The sequence below is a fragment of the Pelophylax lessonae genome, assembly GCF_965119305.1.
Source record: "Pelophylax lessonae genome assembly, chromosome: 3".
NCBI classification, from domain to species: Eukaryota; Metazoa; Chordata; class Amphibia; order Anura; family Ranidae; genus Pelophylax; species Pelophylax lessonae.
This window is the reverse complement of record NC_138770.1, coordinates 306,044,667-306,060,207: the sequence shown is the minus strand read 5'-3', so window position 1 is coordinate 306,060,207 and position 15,541 is coordinate 306,044,667. Positions and strand designations below refer to the sequence as shown.

At 45.6% G+C, this 15,541-nt stretch overlaps 1 protein-coding gene across 1 annotated transcript in view; it reads right to left on the bottom strand.

Moving 5' to 3' along the window:
- MUC4 (mucin 4, cell surface associated) overlaps nucleotides 1-15,541 on the bottom strand; it is a gene marked incomplete at its 5' end in the record, with an annotated part of 196,339 nt that overhangs the window by 129,500 nt on the left and 51,298 nt on the right. The window contains 2 exons of the mRNA XM_082250869.1: nucleotides 93-320; nucleotides 468-589. Of these exons, the coding sequence (XP_082106995.1) occupies nucleotides 93-320; nucleotides 468-589 (350 nt within the window). The remainder of the gene's footprint in view (nucleotides 1-92; nucleotides 321-467; nucleotides 590-15,541) is intronic.

Sequence of the window (15,541 nt, the reverse complement as noted above, 5' to 3'; positions counted from 1 at the left end):
CATATATTTGTAGCCAATAAGGAATTTTCTTTGCAAGAGCACTCAGAGTCACTGGCTTTTATCTTATTAATATCTGACACAAAAAGACTGACCTGTGTGTTTCTGAGGAATGCCATAGCTTGATAGAATATTTGCCCGTCGGTAGGAAGAATCGAATAAGGCCTGCCGGTATGTACATGGGCATGGGCGTGAATAATACATCCAGTAAGGGTATACATATGAGTAAATTTCATTATAGTACCAGTTCAAACATTGCTTTCTGTAATTTGCTGTGTATCTTGAGTTATATTCCAACCGATATGCCCAGTAGCCTTTTTTTTCTGCAAGAAAAAAACAAAAAAACAATTTTAACACATGTATTTATGTAAGATTATGCAGAATATAGAATGCATTTGTTTCCCACCTGTTTTCTATGTAATAGGCACTTTATCAGTAAAATGTTTCAGGTGAAATATCAATGCACTTACCTGTGTTTTGTCCTATGTACTGATCTGGAGTGTATCTACTCTGGATACTAGCACCAGAACTTGTTTGTGGGTCATTGTATGCTGGGAAATTGGTAGCAGGACTGGAATATGAAGATTCTCCACTACAAATAAAACACAGTCATAGAAAACACAGTAAATATATAACATCATTTGTGGTTTGATAGTTAAGGATCACAAAACACAAGAACAAAAATGCAATATTTTGCAGCCTACAGTCCTTAGCTCTGGGGTAAGCATTTGCTTTTGTTTCTTTTTGTTTTTTGTTTTTTCAAGCTAAAAACATTTGCAGCACATACAGAAAATCATGGTCTTGCCATAAATGCCATGTCCTTGTCACTTCCTGAGAACTGCACCAAGGAATATCTACCTTTTGAGCTACCTTCAATAAACTACAAATTGCCTTGTCCCCCATATAATGAGGATGAAGAGATACAGACCATGAAGAGATACAGACCATGATATATATGATATGTAGTCCATATCATGAGAGCAGAATAGGGTGAAAACGAATGCTTCCTCCATAGATACAGTGGATGAGTTAATATAGCCACTGATGGACATGAAGTGTGTTATTAGCAGACACCACACCAAAGACTATTAAGCTGCAATATATTACATTGTTGGTTTGAGGTTTAGATACACTTTGCTGCTTATAAAAACTTTACAATCATGCTGTAAACAAAGAAGCAAAAAGTTATTGCAATATGTAGACCACGTTTTACAATCTAATAACTTTCTATTATAGTTCTTCAGATACAATTCAAGCTGTCATGGTTAGTGTTATAAACAATTTGCATGGATTATGTAAACTAAACCACATGGTTTATACACTGAGTAACTCAATTTCATTTTCTCCAGTTAATCATCTGCCAGAGGTAGGAAAGTTGAGCAAGGACAAGATCTATTGTAAGGAGTCAGCAAATATGTACATTTTGTAAAATGTGAAACTAAGGCACATGGATGGAGAAAATTCAAATGAGATTTTCAGTCTAAGCTCCTCATTTGTAGGGTGTCAGATGGACATTGAGAGTGTGTGGCAGGAAGGATGTTCCAGGTGCTTATTTGGATTCCATTTTGAATCACTGACAAATGCAACTATTCACCCTGTCCAAATGGGAAAAGTTCAAAACAGATGGGGGTTATTTACTAAAAGCAGAGAGTGCAAAATCTGGTGCAACTCTGCATAGAAACCAATAAGCTTCCAGGTTGTATTGCCAAAGCTTAATTGAATAAGCTGAAGTTAGAAGCTGATTGGCTACTATGCACAGCTGCACCAGATTCTAAGTGCACTAGTTTTAGTCAATCTACCCCACTGAATCTGGCGTGGGTAACATTTACCAAAATATAAACACCATGAATGTTACTGAGCTCTGAATTTTCCAATGAAGAATGGGAAATACAGATTACTAGAACATTTTAATCAGAACTAAATCCACCAATTTAACCATCCCTCCAACAGTTAAATTCAAGCCATACTGTAAGACCTGAGCATAGCGTCTTTGAGCGTTTTTCCTGCGTTTCTTGACGTGTTTTTAAGCGTGATCTTTGTGCATTTATTTGGGCAATTTGCGCATTTTTATACAGTGTTTGAGTGTTGGCATTTTCTATTAGGCAATAGAGAAAACGATAATTTGCTGAATCGTTTGTTACTAGGTATTTCAGCTTCTATAACTTTTTAGAAAGCTTTTATTTCTTTTTTTTTTATTACTATTATTATTTTCATGTATTTATTTATTTTTTGGGTTAAAGTTAAAGTTAGGTTAGGGTTAGGATTAGGGATTAGGGTTAGGATTAGGGGTTAGGGTTATTGATTTCTTTTTTTGATAGGGTGTTAATATTACTACTACTACTAATAATAATATTAATAATAATAATAATAATAATAATAAATCAATAAATAAATGTAAAATAAATGCACAAAAAATAAACATAATCAGAAATAAATAATAAATTAATTCAATAAATTAATATTATGTAATAACAAATACATAATTAACCACTAACCTTAACCCCTAACCCTTGATAATAATAATAAAAAAATTATAAATCACTAAACACCCTAACACAAAATAAATAAACTAATACTATTTGTGTTCAGGTTTTTGGGTGTTTATTATTTTATGATTATTATTATTATATTAATAATAATAAATGATTTCAACTTTTTTTATGTACTTTTTAAGTTATGGGTTAAATATTTATGTTTTATAACATTTTTATTAATTTATTTTATTTACTTATTTATTATTTATTTTTGATGATTTTTATTTATTTGTGTATTTTTTTTTACATCTATTATATGGTATTGCTATTTAATTTATTATTTTTTATTTTTTCATTTGAGCAGAAAATCACACAAAAACACTCAAATGCACATCAAAAAAGCGGGAATTTCAGTGGGAATAAAAACGTGCCTAAAACACACAAATCTGCCCAAATCAAGCTACAAAAAAAGCTCCAGAACTTTTTTTGAGCTTCAGATGACTTGGAGTGGAGATGGGAACCAACTCCATAGAGAATAATTGGATATTTTGTAAGAACTTACCATAAAATCCTTTTCTCTGAAGTCCATTGACAGACGCAGCTCCTCTTGCTTCATAACGAATGGGTTATGCGCCCTCTTCAGGAGTGGACTAGGCAGTACAAAAAACTTTCAGCTTTTCACCAAACACGCCTACAGGGGCTGTCCCTATTGACATAACCCCGGGCACAGAGTGCTCACATATCAGTTTCGTAGCTAGCAGTGAAAACACAACCAACCCCAAAGAGGGGGTGGGTGCTGCGTCTGTCAATGGACTTCAGAGAAAAGGATTTTACCGTAAGTTCTTTAAAAAAGTCCAATTTGGAGGCGCATGCGCGACGGCTTCCTGCATGGACGTGTGAGCGGGGAGCTCCGTCCCGCACCGGCACTACACAGCCAGCTATAAGCAGCACACACCGCAGATCGTCTTCGGACATACTCCCCTAGCTTCGGGCAGACACCAGGCATCCCTTTCATGCTGGGAGGCTCCGCTAGGAGGGACCTTTCAAGCGCCTTGAGTGCATCGTCGCTCCGACCTCAGTCAACCAAGATGGCCGCCCCCGCCACGCCGGCGGGTAGAGGCAGCGGGGAAGCAGACCTTGAGGACATCTCCGACCACACAGGCACCCCTCAACCTCTCCACCAACTCCCATGAAATGTGAGTCATCCACCATTGCCAGACTACTCCCCTGCCTCCACCAAATCCTTCATTGGACGACCCTGGAGGAGCTCCTATTATCTCCTATGGAGGGCCCTGACTCCAGCCCAGGCTTACACAATGCTACCCATTCCGGGGCTGATATTCCTTCTGATATGCACAGCCTTCTCTCCATCTTTTCAAAAATGCTAGCTAGGGGCTTGTCCCATACAGCAGCCCAGATCATCACTACGCTACAAGGGGATCTGCAAAATTTGGGCTCCCGCATTGAAGCTATTGAGCTTAAAACCGACCATGCTGTCACAAGGGTGAATCAAAATTCAGCCAGAATCTATGATCTCCAGGACCAATTAGAGACTGCTCTTAATAAGATTGATGACCTGGAGAATGGATCCAGACGTTATAATTTTAGGATTAGAGGCCTCCCGGAATCCATTACAGATGTGAAGGCTGCTGTTCAGACTCTGAATGGTGTGATGCTGAATTCATCTCTGGAATTATCCCGGACATACCAGCCCATCGTTTGGAACTGGACAGGGCACATAGACCCCTCCAACCCCCACGAAAAGATGGCCTTCCCAGGGACATTGTGGTGAAACCACACTTTTATTCAGTTAAGGAGGAAGTCATGAGGCATTCCCGCTCTACGGATCAACTCGTATTACTGGGACATTCTATTCAGATTTTTGCGGACATTTCGCCCACCACAATTCAAAGGAGACGCTCCCTCAAGCCCCTCCTTGCTGTTCTCTCCCAGAAAAGCATTAAATATTGGTGGTCATTTCCATTTCGCCTGAGCTTCTCTCATTAACAGAAGACATTTGGCTTTTCCTCCCTTGAAGAGGGGGAGAGGCTACTTCTTCGTCTGGGTCTCATATCCCAGGATCCATCGACCGCATCCTCTCAAAGGCCTGCATCGTCCAAGCGACCCACTCCAGGAAGTCCCCTGGTTCCTTTATGGCAGAAGCAACAATCCAAGAAGTCCAAGGAATCCAGGCCTCCCTGAGACGCTTTTGCTTTCCCTCCTGGGGAGCTTGGTTTAAATTTTTCCTTCCATCCTCTTTAGTAGGACACTGACGTTTTACACTCCAACTGCTTGCCTTTTCAGGTTTTTGTCATTTGCATAGTTTTTCTGTTTCCCCCCTAAGGGGGGGGTTCCTTTTTTTTGCAACCGCCCTCCCTTTTCTCTTTTCCACTTTGCCGGGCTGCCTACTGTCCCTATCCTGGGATACAGGTCTTTTTCCCTTTTGGGGAAGAATGTTTTTTTTTTTATTTACGGGTAGTGTTGAGCGAACACGGACTGTATTATTTGTGTTCGTACCGAAAAATTGGATTTTTGATACCCGAACACGGACACGGACACTTTACTGTATATTCGGGTAAAAATCCGTGTTCGGTCGTTTTATTTCCGGGTTTTGCATGCTTTGGCGCGCTTTTCATGGCGGGCTTTCAACAGCCAATCAACAAGCGTTTAACTGGTGTGCCTAAGCCATCCCAGCCATGCCTGCAAATGTATCAGTAGCTGTGATTGGCTGTCTGAAGCATGTGACCAAGTCTTTATAAGTTCGAGGCAGCGCCGCAGCGGCGTCATTCTGCTGCTTAGATCAGGGAGAGAGCACACATCAACGTGCTGGCTGCTGATTAGGGACAGACAGGCAGGAAAAAAACATTTGTGTCCGGATAGAATTGAGGGACAGGTCGGAGTGTGTTAGGCAGGGCGAGTTGTAGGCATTTTAGGGAGAGGCTGCTGCTGATTTTTAGGGAAAGTGTGTTCTACAAACTACAATCGATATTGCTGTGTGGGGTGGGGTCTGCACTCTGCACTCAGTCCCGATCTACGATCTCTTATCAATCCTGTTAGGGATAGAGTTTGCTGATTTTTAGGGAAAGTGTGTTCTACAAACTACAATCGATATTGCTGTGTGGGTTGGGGTCTGCACTCTGCACTCAGTCCCGATCTACGATCTCTTATCAATCCTGTTAGGGATAGAGTTTGCTGATTTTTAGGGAAAGTGTGTTCTACAAACTACAATCGATATTGCTATGTGGGGTGGGGTCTGCACTCTGCACTCAGTCCCGATCTACGATCTCTTATCAATCCTGTTAGGGATAGAGTTTGCTGATTTTTAAGGAAAGTGTGTTCTACAAACTACAATCAAGATTGCTGTGTGGTGTGGGATAGGAGATAGTGAACACAATCTTTTTGGGGTACAGTGAACACAATCTTTGTGGGGTGCAGTGAACACAATCCTTTTGGGGTGCAGTGAACACAATCTTTGTGGGGTGCAGTGAACACAATCTTTTTGGGGTGCAGTGAACAAAATCCTTTTGGGGTGCAGTGAACACAATCTTTGTGGGGTGCAGTGAACACAATCCTTTTGGGGTGCAGTGAACACAATCTTTGTGGGGTGCAGTGAACACAATCTTTTTGGGGTACAGTGAACACAATCTTTGTGGGGTGCAGTGAACACAATCCTTTTGGGGTGCAGTGAACACAATCTTTGTGGGGTGCAGTGAACACTATCTTTTTGGGGTGCAGTGAACACAATCCTTTTGGGGTGCAGTGAACACAATCTTTGTGGGGTGCAGTGAACACAATCTTTTTGGGGTGCAGTGAACAAAATCCTTTTGGGGTGCAGTGAACACAATCTTTGTGGGGTGCAGTGAACACAATCTTTGTGGGGTGCAGTGAACAAAATCCTTTTGGGGTGCAGTGAACACAATCTTTGTGGGGTGCAGTGAACACAATCCTTTTGGGGTGCAGTGAACACAATCTTTGTGGGGTGCAGTGAACACAATCCTTTTGGGGTGCAGTGAACACAATCTTTGTGGGGTGCAGTGAACACAATCTTTTTGGGGTACAGTGAACACAATCTTTGTGGGGTGCAGTGAACACAATCTTTTTGGGGTGCAGTGAACACAATCCTTTTGGGGTGCAGTGAACACAATCTTTGTGGGGTGCAGTGAACACAATCATTTTGGGGTGCAGTGAACACAATCTTTTTGGGGTACAGTGAACACAATCTTTGTGGGGTGCAGTGAACACAATCCTTTTGGGGTGCAGTGAACACAATCTTTGTGGGGTGCAGTGAACAAAATCCTTTTGAGGTGCATTGAACACAATCTTTGTGGGGTGCAGTGAACACAATCTTTGTGGGGTGCAGTGAACAAAATCCTTTTGGGGTGCAGTGAACACAATCTTTGTGGGGTGCAGTGAACACAATCTTTGTGGGGTGCAGTGAACAAAATCCTTTTGGGGTGCAGTGAACACAATCTTTGTGGGGTGCAGTGAACACAATCTTTTTGGGGTGCAGTGAACAAAATCCTTTTGGGGTGCAGTGAACACAATCTTTTTGGAGTGCAGTGAACACAATCTTTGTGGGGTGCAGTGAACAAAATCCTTTTGGGGTGCAGTGAACACAATCTTTTTGGAGTGCAGTGAACACAATCTTTGTGGGGTACAGTGAACACAATCTCATACTTCTGAAGATTTGCGGGTGCTGCCTGTTCCATACTCCTACTCCTCATCCATCCTTTTAGGGTTACAAACAATAGTAATTGGGGCCTAGTGTGGTTGTGTACGTGTGAGATACATACACTTTTTTTGATCATATTTCCTATTCCGCTATTCAATAAAAACCTTTGGGGATCAATTAAATTTCGGGATAGTCTGTGTCGGTACGTGTGAGATCAACCTTTCCAAGTTTTTGGGGTTCATCTCATACTTCTGAAGATTTGAGGGTGCTGCCTGTTCCATACTCCTCCTACTCCTTATCCATCCTTTTAGGGGTACAAACAATAGTAATTGGGGCCTAGTGTGGTTGTGTACGTGTGAGATACATACACTTTTTTTGATCATATTTCCTATTCCGCTATTCAATAAAAACCTTTGGGGATCAATTAAATTGCGGGATAGTCTGTGTCGGTACGTGTGAGATCAACCTTTCCAAGTTTTTGAGGTTCATCTCATACTTCTGAAGATTTGAGGGTGCTGCCTGTTCCATACTCCTACTCCTCATCCATCCTTTTAGGGGTACAAACAATAGTAATTGGGGCCTAGTGTGGTTGTGTACGTGTGAGATACATACACTTTTTTTGATCATATTTCCTATTCCGCTATTCGATAAAAACATTTGGGGATCAATTAAATTGCGGGGTAGTCTGTGTCGGTACGTGTGAGATCAACCTTTCCAAGTTTTTGAGGTTCATCTCATACTTCTGAAGATTTGAGGGTGCTGCCTGTTCCATACTCCTCCTACTCCTCATCCATCCTTTTAGGGGTACAAACAATAGTAATTGGGGCCTAGTGTGGTTGTGTACGTGTGAGATACATACACTTTTTTTGATCATATTTCCTTTTCCGCTATTCAATAAAAACCTTTGGGGATCAATTAAATTGCGGGATAGTCTGTGTCGGAACGTGTGAGATCAACCTTTCCAAGTTTTTGAGGTTCATCTCATACTTCTGAAGATTTAAGGGTGCTGCCTGTTCCATACTCCTCCTACTCCTCATCCATCCTTTTAGGGGTACAAACAATAGTAATTGGGGCCTAGTGTGGTTGTGTACGTGTGAGATACATACACTTTTTTTGATCATATTTCCTATTCCGCTATTCAATAAAAACATTTGGGGATCAATTAAATTGCGGGATAGTCTGTGTCGGTACGTGTGAGATCAACCTTTCCAAGTTTTTGGGGTTCATCTCATACTTCTGAAGATTTGAGGGTGCTGCCTGTTCCAAACTCCTCCTACTCCTCATCCATCCTTTTAGGGGTACAAACAATAGTAATTGGGGCCTAGTGTGGTTGTGTACGTGTGAGATACATACACTTTTTTTGATCATATTTCCTATTCCGCTATTCAATAAAAACCTTTGGGGATCAATTAAATTGCGGGATAGTCTGTGTCGGTACGTGTGAGATCAACCTTTCCAAGTTTTTGAGGTTCATCTCATACTTCTGAAGATTTGAGGGTGCTGCCTGTTCCATACTCCTCCTACTCCTCATCCATCCTTTTAGGGGTACAAACAATAGTAATTGGGGCCTAGTGTGGTTGTGTATGTGTGAGATACATACACTTTTTTTGATCATATTTCCTATTCCGCTATTCAATAAAAACCTTTGGGGATCAATTAAATTGCGGGATAGTCTGTGTCGGTACGTGTGAGATCAACCTTTCCAAGTTTTTGGGGTTCATCTCATACTTCTGAAGATTTGAGGGTGCTGCCTGTTCCATACTCCTCCTACTCCTCATCCTGCCTTTAGGGGTACAAACAGTAGTAATTGGGGCCTAGTGTGCTTCTGTACGTGTGAGATACATACACTTTTTTTGATCATATTTCCTATTCCGCTATTCAATAAAAACCTTTGGGGATCAATTAAATTGCGGGATAGTCTGTGTCGGTACGTGTGAGATACACCTTTCCAATTTTTGGGGCGCATCTCATACTGCCGAGGATTTGAGGGTGCTTCAGTCTGCCTCCTGCCTGTTCCGAACTCCTCCTACTCCTCATCCTGCCTTTAGGGTACAAAAAATTGTAATCGGGGCCTAGTTTGTGTTTGTACGTGTGAGATACACCGTTTTGTAAAATTTGTCCTATTCCGCTATTCAATATACACCCTGTTTGAGTGTAAAAAATTAAATTGCGGGATAGTCTGTATCGGTACATGTGAGATACACCTTTTTAAATTTGTTTGGCGCATCTCCTTCTACCGCCGAGGATTGCAGGGCGCTTCAGTTTGCCTCCTGTTCCCAACTCCCCCTACTCCTCTTCCTCATCCTGCCTTTAGGGTACAAAAAATTGTAATCGGGGCCTAGTCTGTGTTTGTACGTGTGAGATACACCGTATTATAAAATTTGTCCTATTCCGCTATTCAATATACACCCTGTTTGAGTGTAAAAAATTAAATTACGGCATAGTCTGTATCGGTACGTGTGAGATACACCTTTTAAATTAGTTTGGCGCATCTCCTTCCCCCGCCAAGGATTGCAGGGCGCTTCAGTTTGCCTCCTGTTCCCAACTCCTCCTACTCCTCTTCCTCATCCTCCCTTTAGGGTAGAAAAAAATTTAATCGGGCCTAGTCTGTGTTTGTATGTGTGAGATACACAGTTTTTGATCCTATTCCGCTATTCAATAAACACCCTTTTGTTGTAAAAAACATTAAATTGCGGCATAGTTTGCATATTTGACTGTGAGATACACCCGTGCGATACTGTTGTTGTTTTGTTCCGCTATTCAATAAACACCTTTCTAGGGCAAGATCTTAAATTACAGAAATATGAGGAGACCGTCAAATAAGGGCCGTGGCCTGGGTCGTGGTGCTGCTGGTAGAGCTCCTGTTGCAAGGAGAGGACGTGGTCGATCTGTGCCAGCTACACGCACAAGTGAAACACCTTCCTCAAGTGTGAGTAGGTGACAGAACCTGCATCAGTATTTGGTAGGGCATCATACGCCTCTAGAAGTGATGAGGCCAGAACACAGAGAGGCGATAGTAGATTGGTTTTCTGCTGACAGTGCCTCCAGTTCCTTCACATTGTCTCCCACCCAGTCTACTGCAGAAAGGTCAGAGTTGGCACCTGCAGCCGATGTCCAACCGTCTTTCACCTCACCCCCTTGCAAATCAGGCAAGCAGTCTGAGCCCCAAGCCATACAGCAGTCTCTTATTCTTTTTGAGGACTCTGTCATCAGGGTTTCCCAGGGCCATCCACCTAGCCCTGCCCCAGAAGTGGAAGAGATTGAGTGCAGCGATGCCCAACCACTTATTTCTCAAGATGAGTACATGCAAGGACCATCGCAGCACGTCTCCGATGATGACAAAACGCAGGTGCCAACTGCTGCGGCGTTCAGCATTGTGGAGACCGACAAGGAGGGCAGGGGTGAAGACTGGGTGGAAGATGATGTGGAGGACGATGAGGTCCTCGACCCCACATGGAATGAACGTCATGCAGGTGACCTGAGTAGTTTGGAGGAAGAGGCGGTGGTCGCACAGAGCCACCAGCACAGCAGAAGAGGGAGCAGGGTGCAGAAGCAGAGCGGCCGTGCCCTAGACACTACACCTGCTACTGCTCAACGCAGCAAGGGAACGAGCGCACCAAAGTCAGCTCAAAGGAGTTCTCTAGCGTGGAAGTTCTTTAGAAAATGTGCTGATGACAGGACACGAGTGGTTTACACCCTGTGCAATCAGAACCTGAAGCGAGGCATAAACCTTCTCAACCTGAGCACAACCTGCATGATCAGGCATCTAAGTGCAAAGCACGAGCTGCAGTGGAGTACACACCTTCAAAACCAAGAAACGTCTCTGGCTCATCCTGCTTCCTCTTCTGCTGCAGTCTCGGCCGCTCCAGCCACATCTGTAGTGATACCGGCACCTGCCACCCCGCAAACAGACGATCTGTCAGCAACACCACCACCTGGGTCACCAACAACCATCTCCACAATGTCCCGTGGAAGCGTTCAGCTTTCCATCTCCCAAACACTTGAGAGGAAGAGGAAGTACCCCCCTACCCACCCGCGATCCCTGGCCCTGAATGCCAGCATTTCAAAATTATTGGCCTTTGAAATGCTGTCATTCTGTCTGGTGGAGACGCCCAGTTTTAAAAACCTTATGTCGGTGGCTGTCCCACAGTACGTCGTGCCCAGCCGCCACTACTTTTCCAGGCAAGCCATCCCTTCCCTGCACAACCAAGTGGGGGAAAAAATCAGGTGTGCACTGCGCAACGCCATCTGTGCCAAGGTCCACCTAACTACCGATACGTGGATCAGTAAGCACGGTCAGGGGCGTTATATCTCCCTAACGGCACACTGGGTAAATGCAGTGGTGGATGGGCCTGAGGCGGATAGCAATTTGGCGCATGTCCTTCCACCACCGAGGATTGCAGGGCGCTTCAGTTTGCCTCCTGTTCCTAACTCCTCCTACTCCGCTTCCTCATCCTCTACCGCCTCCTCATCCGGACAGCGTAACACCTTCACCACCAACTTCAGCACGGCCAGGGGTAAACGACAGCAGGCAGTTTTACAACTTGCCTGTTTGGGGGACAAACCACACACTGCGCAGGAGTTGTGGAGGAGCATAGAACAGCAGACAAATGAGTGGTTGCTGCCAGCGAGCCTCAAGCCCGGCCTGGTGGTGTGCGATAACGGGCAAAATCTCATAGCAGCTCTGGGCCTAGCCGGTTTGACGCACATCCCTTGCCTGGCGCATGTGCTGAATTTGGTGGTGCAGAGGTTCCTTAAAAACTACCCCGATATGTCAGAGCTGCTGCAGAAAGTGCGGGCCGTCTGTGCGCACTTTCGGCGTTCTCACCCTGCTGCTGCTCGCCTGTCAGCGCTGCAGCGTAACTTCAGCCTTCCCGCTCACCGCCTCATATGTGACGTGCCCACAAGGTGGAACTAGACCTTGCACATGCTGCAAAGACTGTGCAAGCAGCAACAGGCCATAGTGGAGTTTCAGCTGCAGCACGCACGCGTGAGTCGCTCTGCGGAACAGCACCACTTCACCACCAATAACTGGGCCTCCATGCGAGACCTGTGTGCCTTGTTGCGCTGTTTTGAGTACTCCACCAACATGGCCAGTGGCGATGACGCCGTTCTCAGCTTAACTATCCCACTTCTATGCCTCCATGAAAAAACAATTCGGGCGATGATGGAAGAGGATGTGGCACAGGATGAGGAGGAGGAGGAGGAGGAGGATGAAGAGGTAACATTTCCAAGGCTTTCAGGGCAGTCATTCGCAAGGGGCTCCGAGGGTGGGTTCCTGCACACACAAACGCCAGGGACACAATTGTCCAGCAGGGGCACAGTTCTGGAGGATGAGGAGGAGGAGGAGCTGGAGGAGGAGATGGAACCATGTTCACAGCAGGGTGGCACCCAGGCCAGCTCATGGCCATCACTGGTGCGTGGCTGGGGGGATACAGAGGACACGGACGATACACCTCCCACAGAGGACAGCCTTTCGTTGCCTCTGGGCAGCCTGGCACACATGAGCGATTACATGCTGCAGTGTCTCCACAACGACCGCCGAGTTGCCCACATTCTAACTTGTGCTGATTACTGGGTGGCCACGCTGCTGGATCCCCGTTATAAGGACAACGTACCGTCCTTAATTCACTCACTGGAGCGCGATCGCAAGATGCGCGAGTACAAGCGCATGCTGGTAGACGCGATGCTGCTGGCATTCCCATCTGACAGCGGGGCCACAGTGGAAGCACAAGGCAGAGGAGGAGGAGGAGGAGGAGAAAGAGGTCGCCAACGCAACCAGGGCACTGCCAGCTCCTCAGAAGGCAGGGTTAGCATGGCAGAAATGTGGAAAAGCTTTGTCAGCACGCCACAACAAACAGCAGCACCAGCAGCTCAGATGGAACGTCTTAGCAGGAGGCAGCATTTTACCAACATGGTGGAGCAGTATGTGTGCACACGCCTATATGTAGTGAATGACGGGTCTGCCCCCTTCAACTTCTGGGTCTCCAAATTGGGCACATGGCCTGAGCTTGCCCTTTACGCCTTGGAGGTGCTGGCGTGCCCTGCAGCCAGTGTATTATCTGAACGGGTATTTAGCACGGCTGGGGGCGTTATAACAGACAAGCGCAGCCGCCTGTCCAGAGACAATGTGGACAAGCTCACGTTCATTAAAATGAACCAGGCATGGATCCCACGGGACTTTTCCGTACCTTGTTCAGAATAGCAATGGATACTGACCTTCCCCACCCATTGTTCCATTTTTGCTCTTTCTCACTCTTTTGGGGTGTACCCTCATTTAAAATTTGTGAAAAGAAGCAGTGTTGGCTACCTCGTCCTCCTCCTCCACCGCCGCTTCCACCTACACCGCCCATAGGTGTGCGCAGCCTATTGCATTAGGGTGTGCACCCCAAAGTTGAAATACACATGCATGTGTTTGCCTACATGTACATGGCCCCGATACATTACTCTCCCTGCTGGCAAAGAGAAATAGAGCAGAGCAGGTCCGAGGGAGATCTTTCCCATCTCCTCACTGGCAAACAGAGCGATAATGCTAATGTGCCCTAGGTGATTAGGGTGTGCCCAGGCACACCCGGCACACCCTGTGCGCACGCCTATGATACCGCCACATCCACCACCACCTCAACCTCCCTCCTACTCCATATGGGCCTCGTCCTTCTATTTTATAAAAGGCCTCGTCCTTTTATTTTTCTGTTTTTTTTTTGTTGTTTTAAGTTATTTCCCTATCCACATTTGTTTGCAGAGCACTTGCCATGCTCTTAATTACGTTTTGCTGCCATTTGCAGCACTCTAGCCCTTTCCTTTGGTGTTTTAGAGCCATTTTAGTGCCTGAAAGTTCGGGTCCCCATTGACTTCAATGGGGTTCGGTGTCCGGGAAAAGTTCGGCAAAAGTCCGGGACACGGACCCGGACTTTTTTTTAAAGTTCGGCCGAACCCGTCGAACACGGACATCCAGGTGTCCGCTCAACTCTATTTACGGGGCGTCTTAGTCTGTCTGAGTATTTTTCTTACTGTTTGCTGTTGTGCGTTGTTTTACATTAATTGTCTTTAGTTGACCCCTTGATAAATCTTGGGGTACTCTGGGAGCCTCCCCTGCCTCCCGTGCATCCAGGGGACCTCTCGTTGTATTCGTTTTGATTCTTTGTATGCTGTGCTTATCACTCTCCATCCTGTCACTGGGATGGGGCGTCGCATGTTTGCCTTTGCCGACTCTCTTGGTGTTCAGGGGGGGGCGCGGGAGGGATACGGGGGTTCTGTTTTCCCTGCCCGCCCGTGCCTGCCCCCGTGCTCTATTTGTGGGTGTCGGTGCAGTCCACATGCGCCTCCACTTGCTCTGGTTGATCACACGAGATGGCCGTCTCGTGCTCACCCGGAGCATTTGTGGACCCCCCTACGGGGGCTCCGCTGTTTCTTTCCTGGATTCCCACAAGTGCCTTGACGTCCCATGGCCGGTCCAGGCGTGGCGTTTTGCCACCCTTTTGTTATATATTTTCCTTCTGCTATATATGCTATGGTACGGCTCTAGTTTGATATTGTCTCTGGAATGTTCTAACACAGCCTCCCCCGCACCTCCCCCTCTTGTCTCTTTTTCTCCCTTTTCTTTTCTGCCCCCTCTTCTTTTTTCTTCTTCTGCTTTCCTTCACAGGTGGTTTGGCCTTCCTGGCCCCTCTCCGTCTCCTGGGTCCCTCTCTAACGCGAGGGGCATCGGATCCCTCCTTGGCGTCTTCTTACCGATGGATGAATGGCTATCTCTGACCCTGCAGCTTCCAACCTCCACTTAGCCTCACACAACGTCCAGGGCCTCAACTCACCAACTAAACGACGTAAGTTGTTTCAGTACTACCACTCCATGCATCTAGACATTCTGTTCCTTCAAGAGACACACTTCCCCGCTTCTTATAACCCATCCTTTGTCCACCCGAAATATCCCCTATTCTTTTTAGCGAACTCAGACACCAAGGCCAAAGGGGTGGGCATCTTCTTCTCCAGGTCTGTTAAGTTTACACCCTGAGCACACCCATCATCAAGGGCCCTGACGGTAGATATCTCCTGCTGACGGGGGAGCTTAACGGCTCTCCTTATACTTTCTTGAGCTACTATGCTCCTAATCAGGGCCAGGCTCGCTTTTTTTCAGATCTGGCCAAGGTAATTTCTGACAATACTGTCGGCACGCTTGTCATGGGCAGAGACTCAAACTTGGCCTTTGACCAGCGTCTCGATAAGTCCAGACCACTAACGTCACCGTATAAGCAACCTTCCAAACATAGTCTCCGCGTGGCTAGGCTTATCTCTTCTCTGCGCTTGGTTGATATCTGGTGGGAACTCAACCCCCGGACAAGAGATTATATGCACTTTTCTGCCCCTCACCAAACGTACACCCGCATCAACCACATTTTCC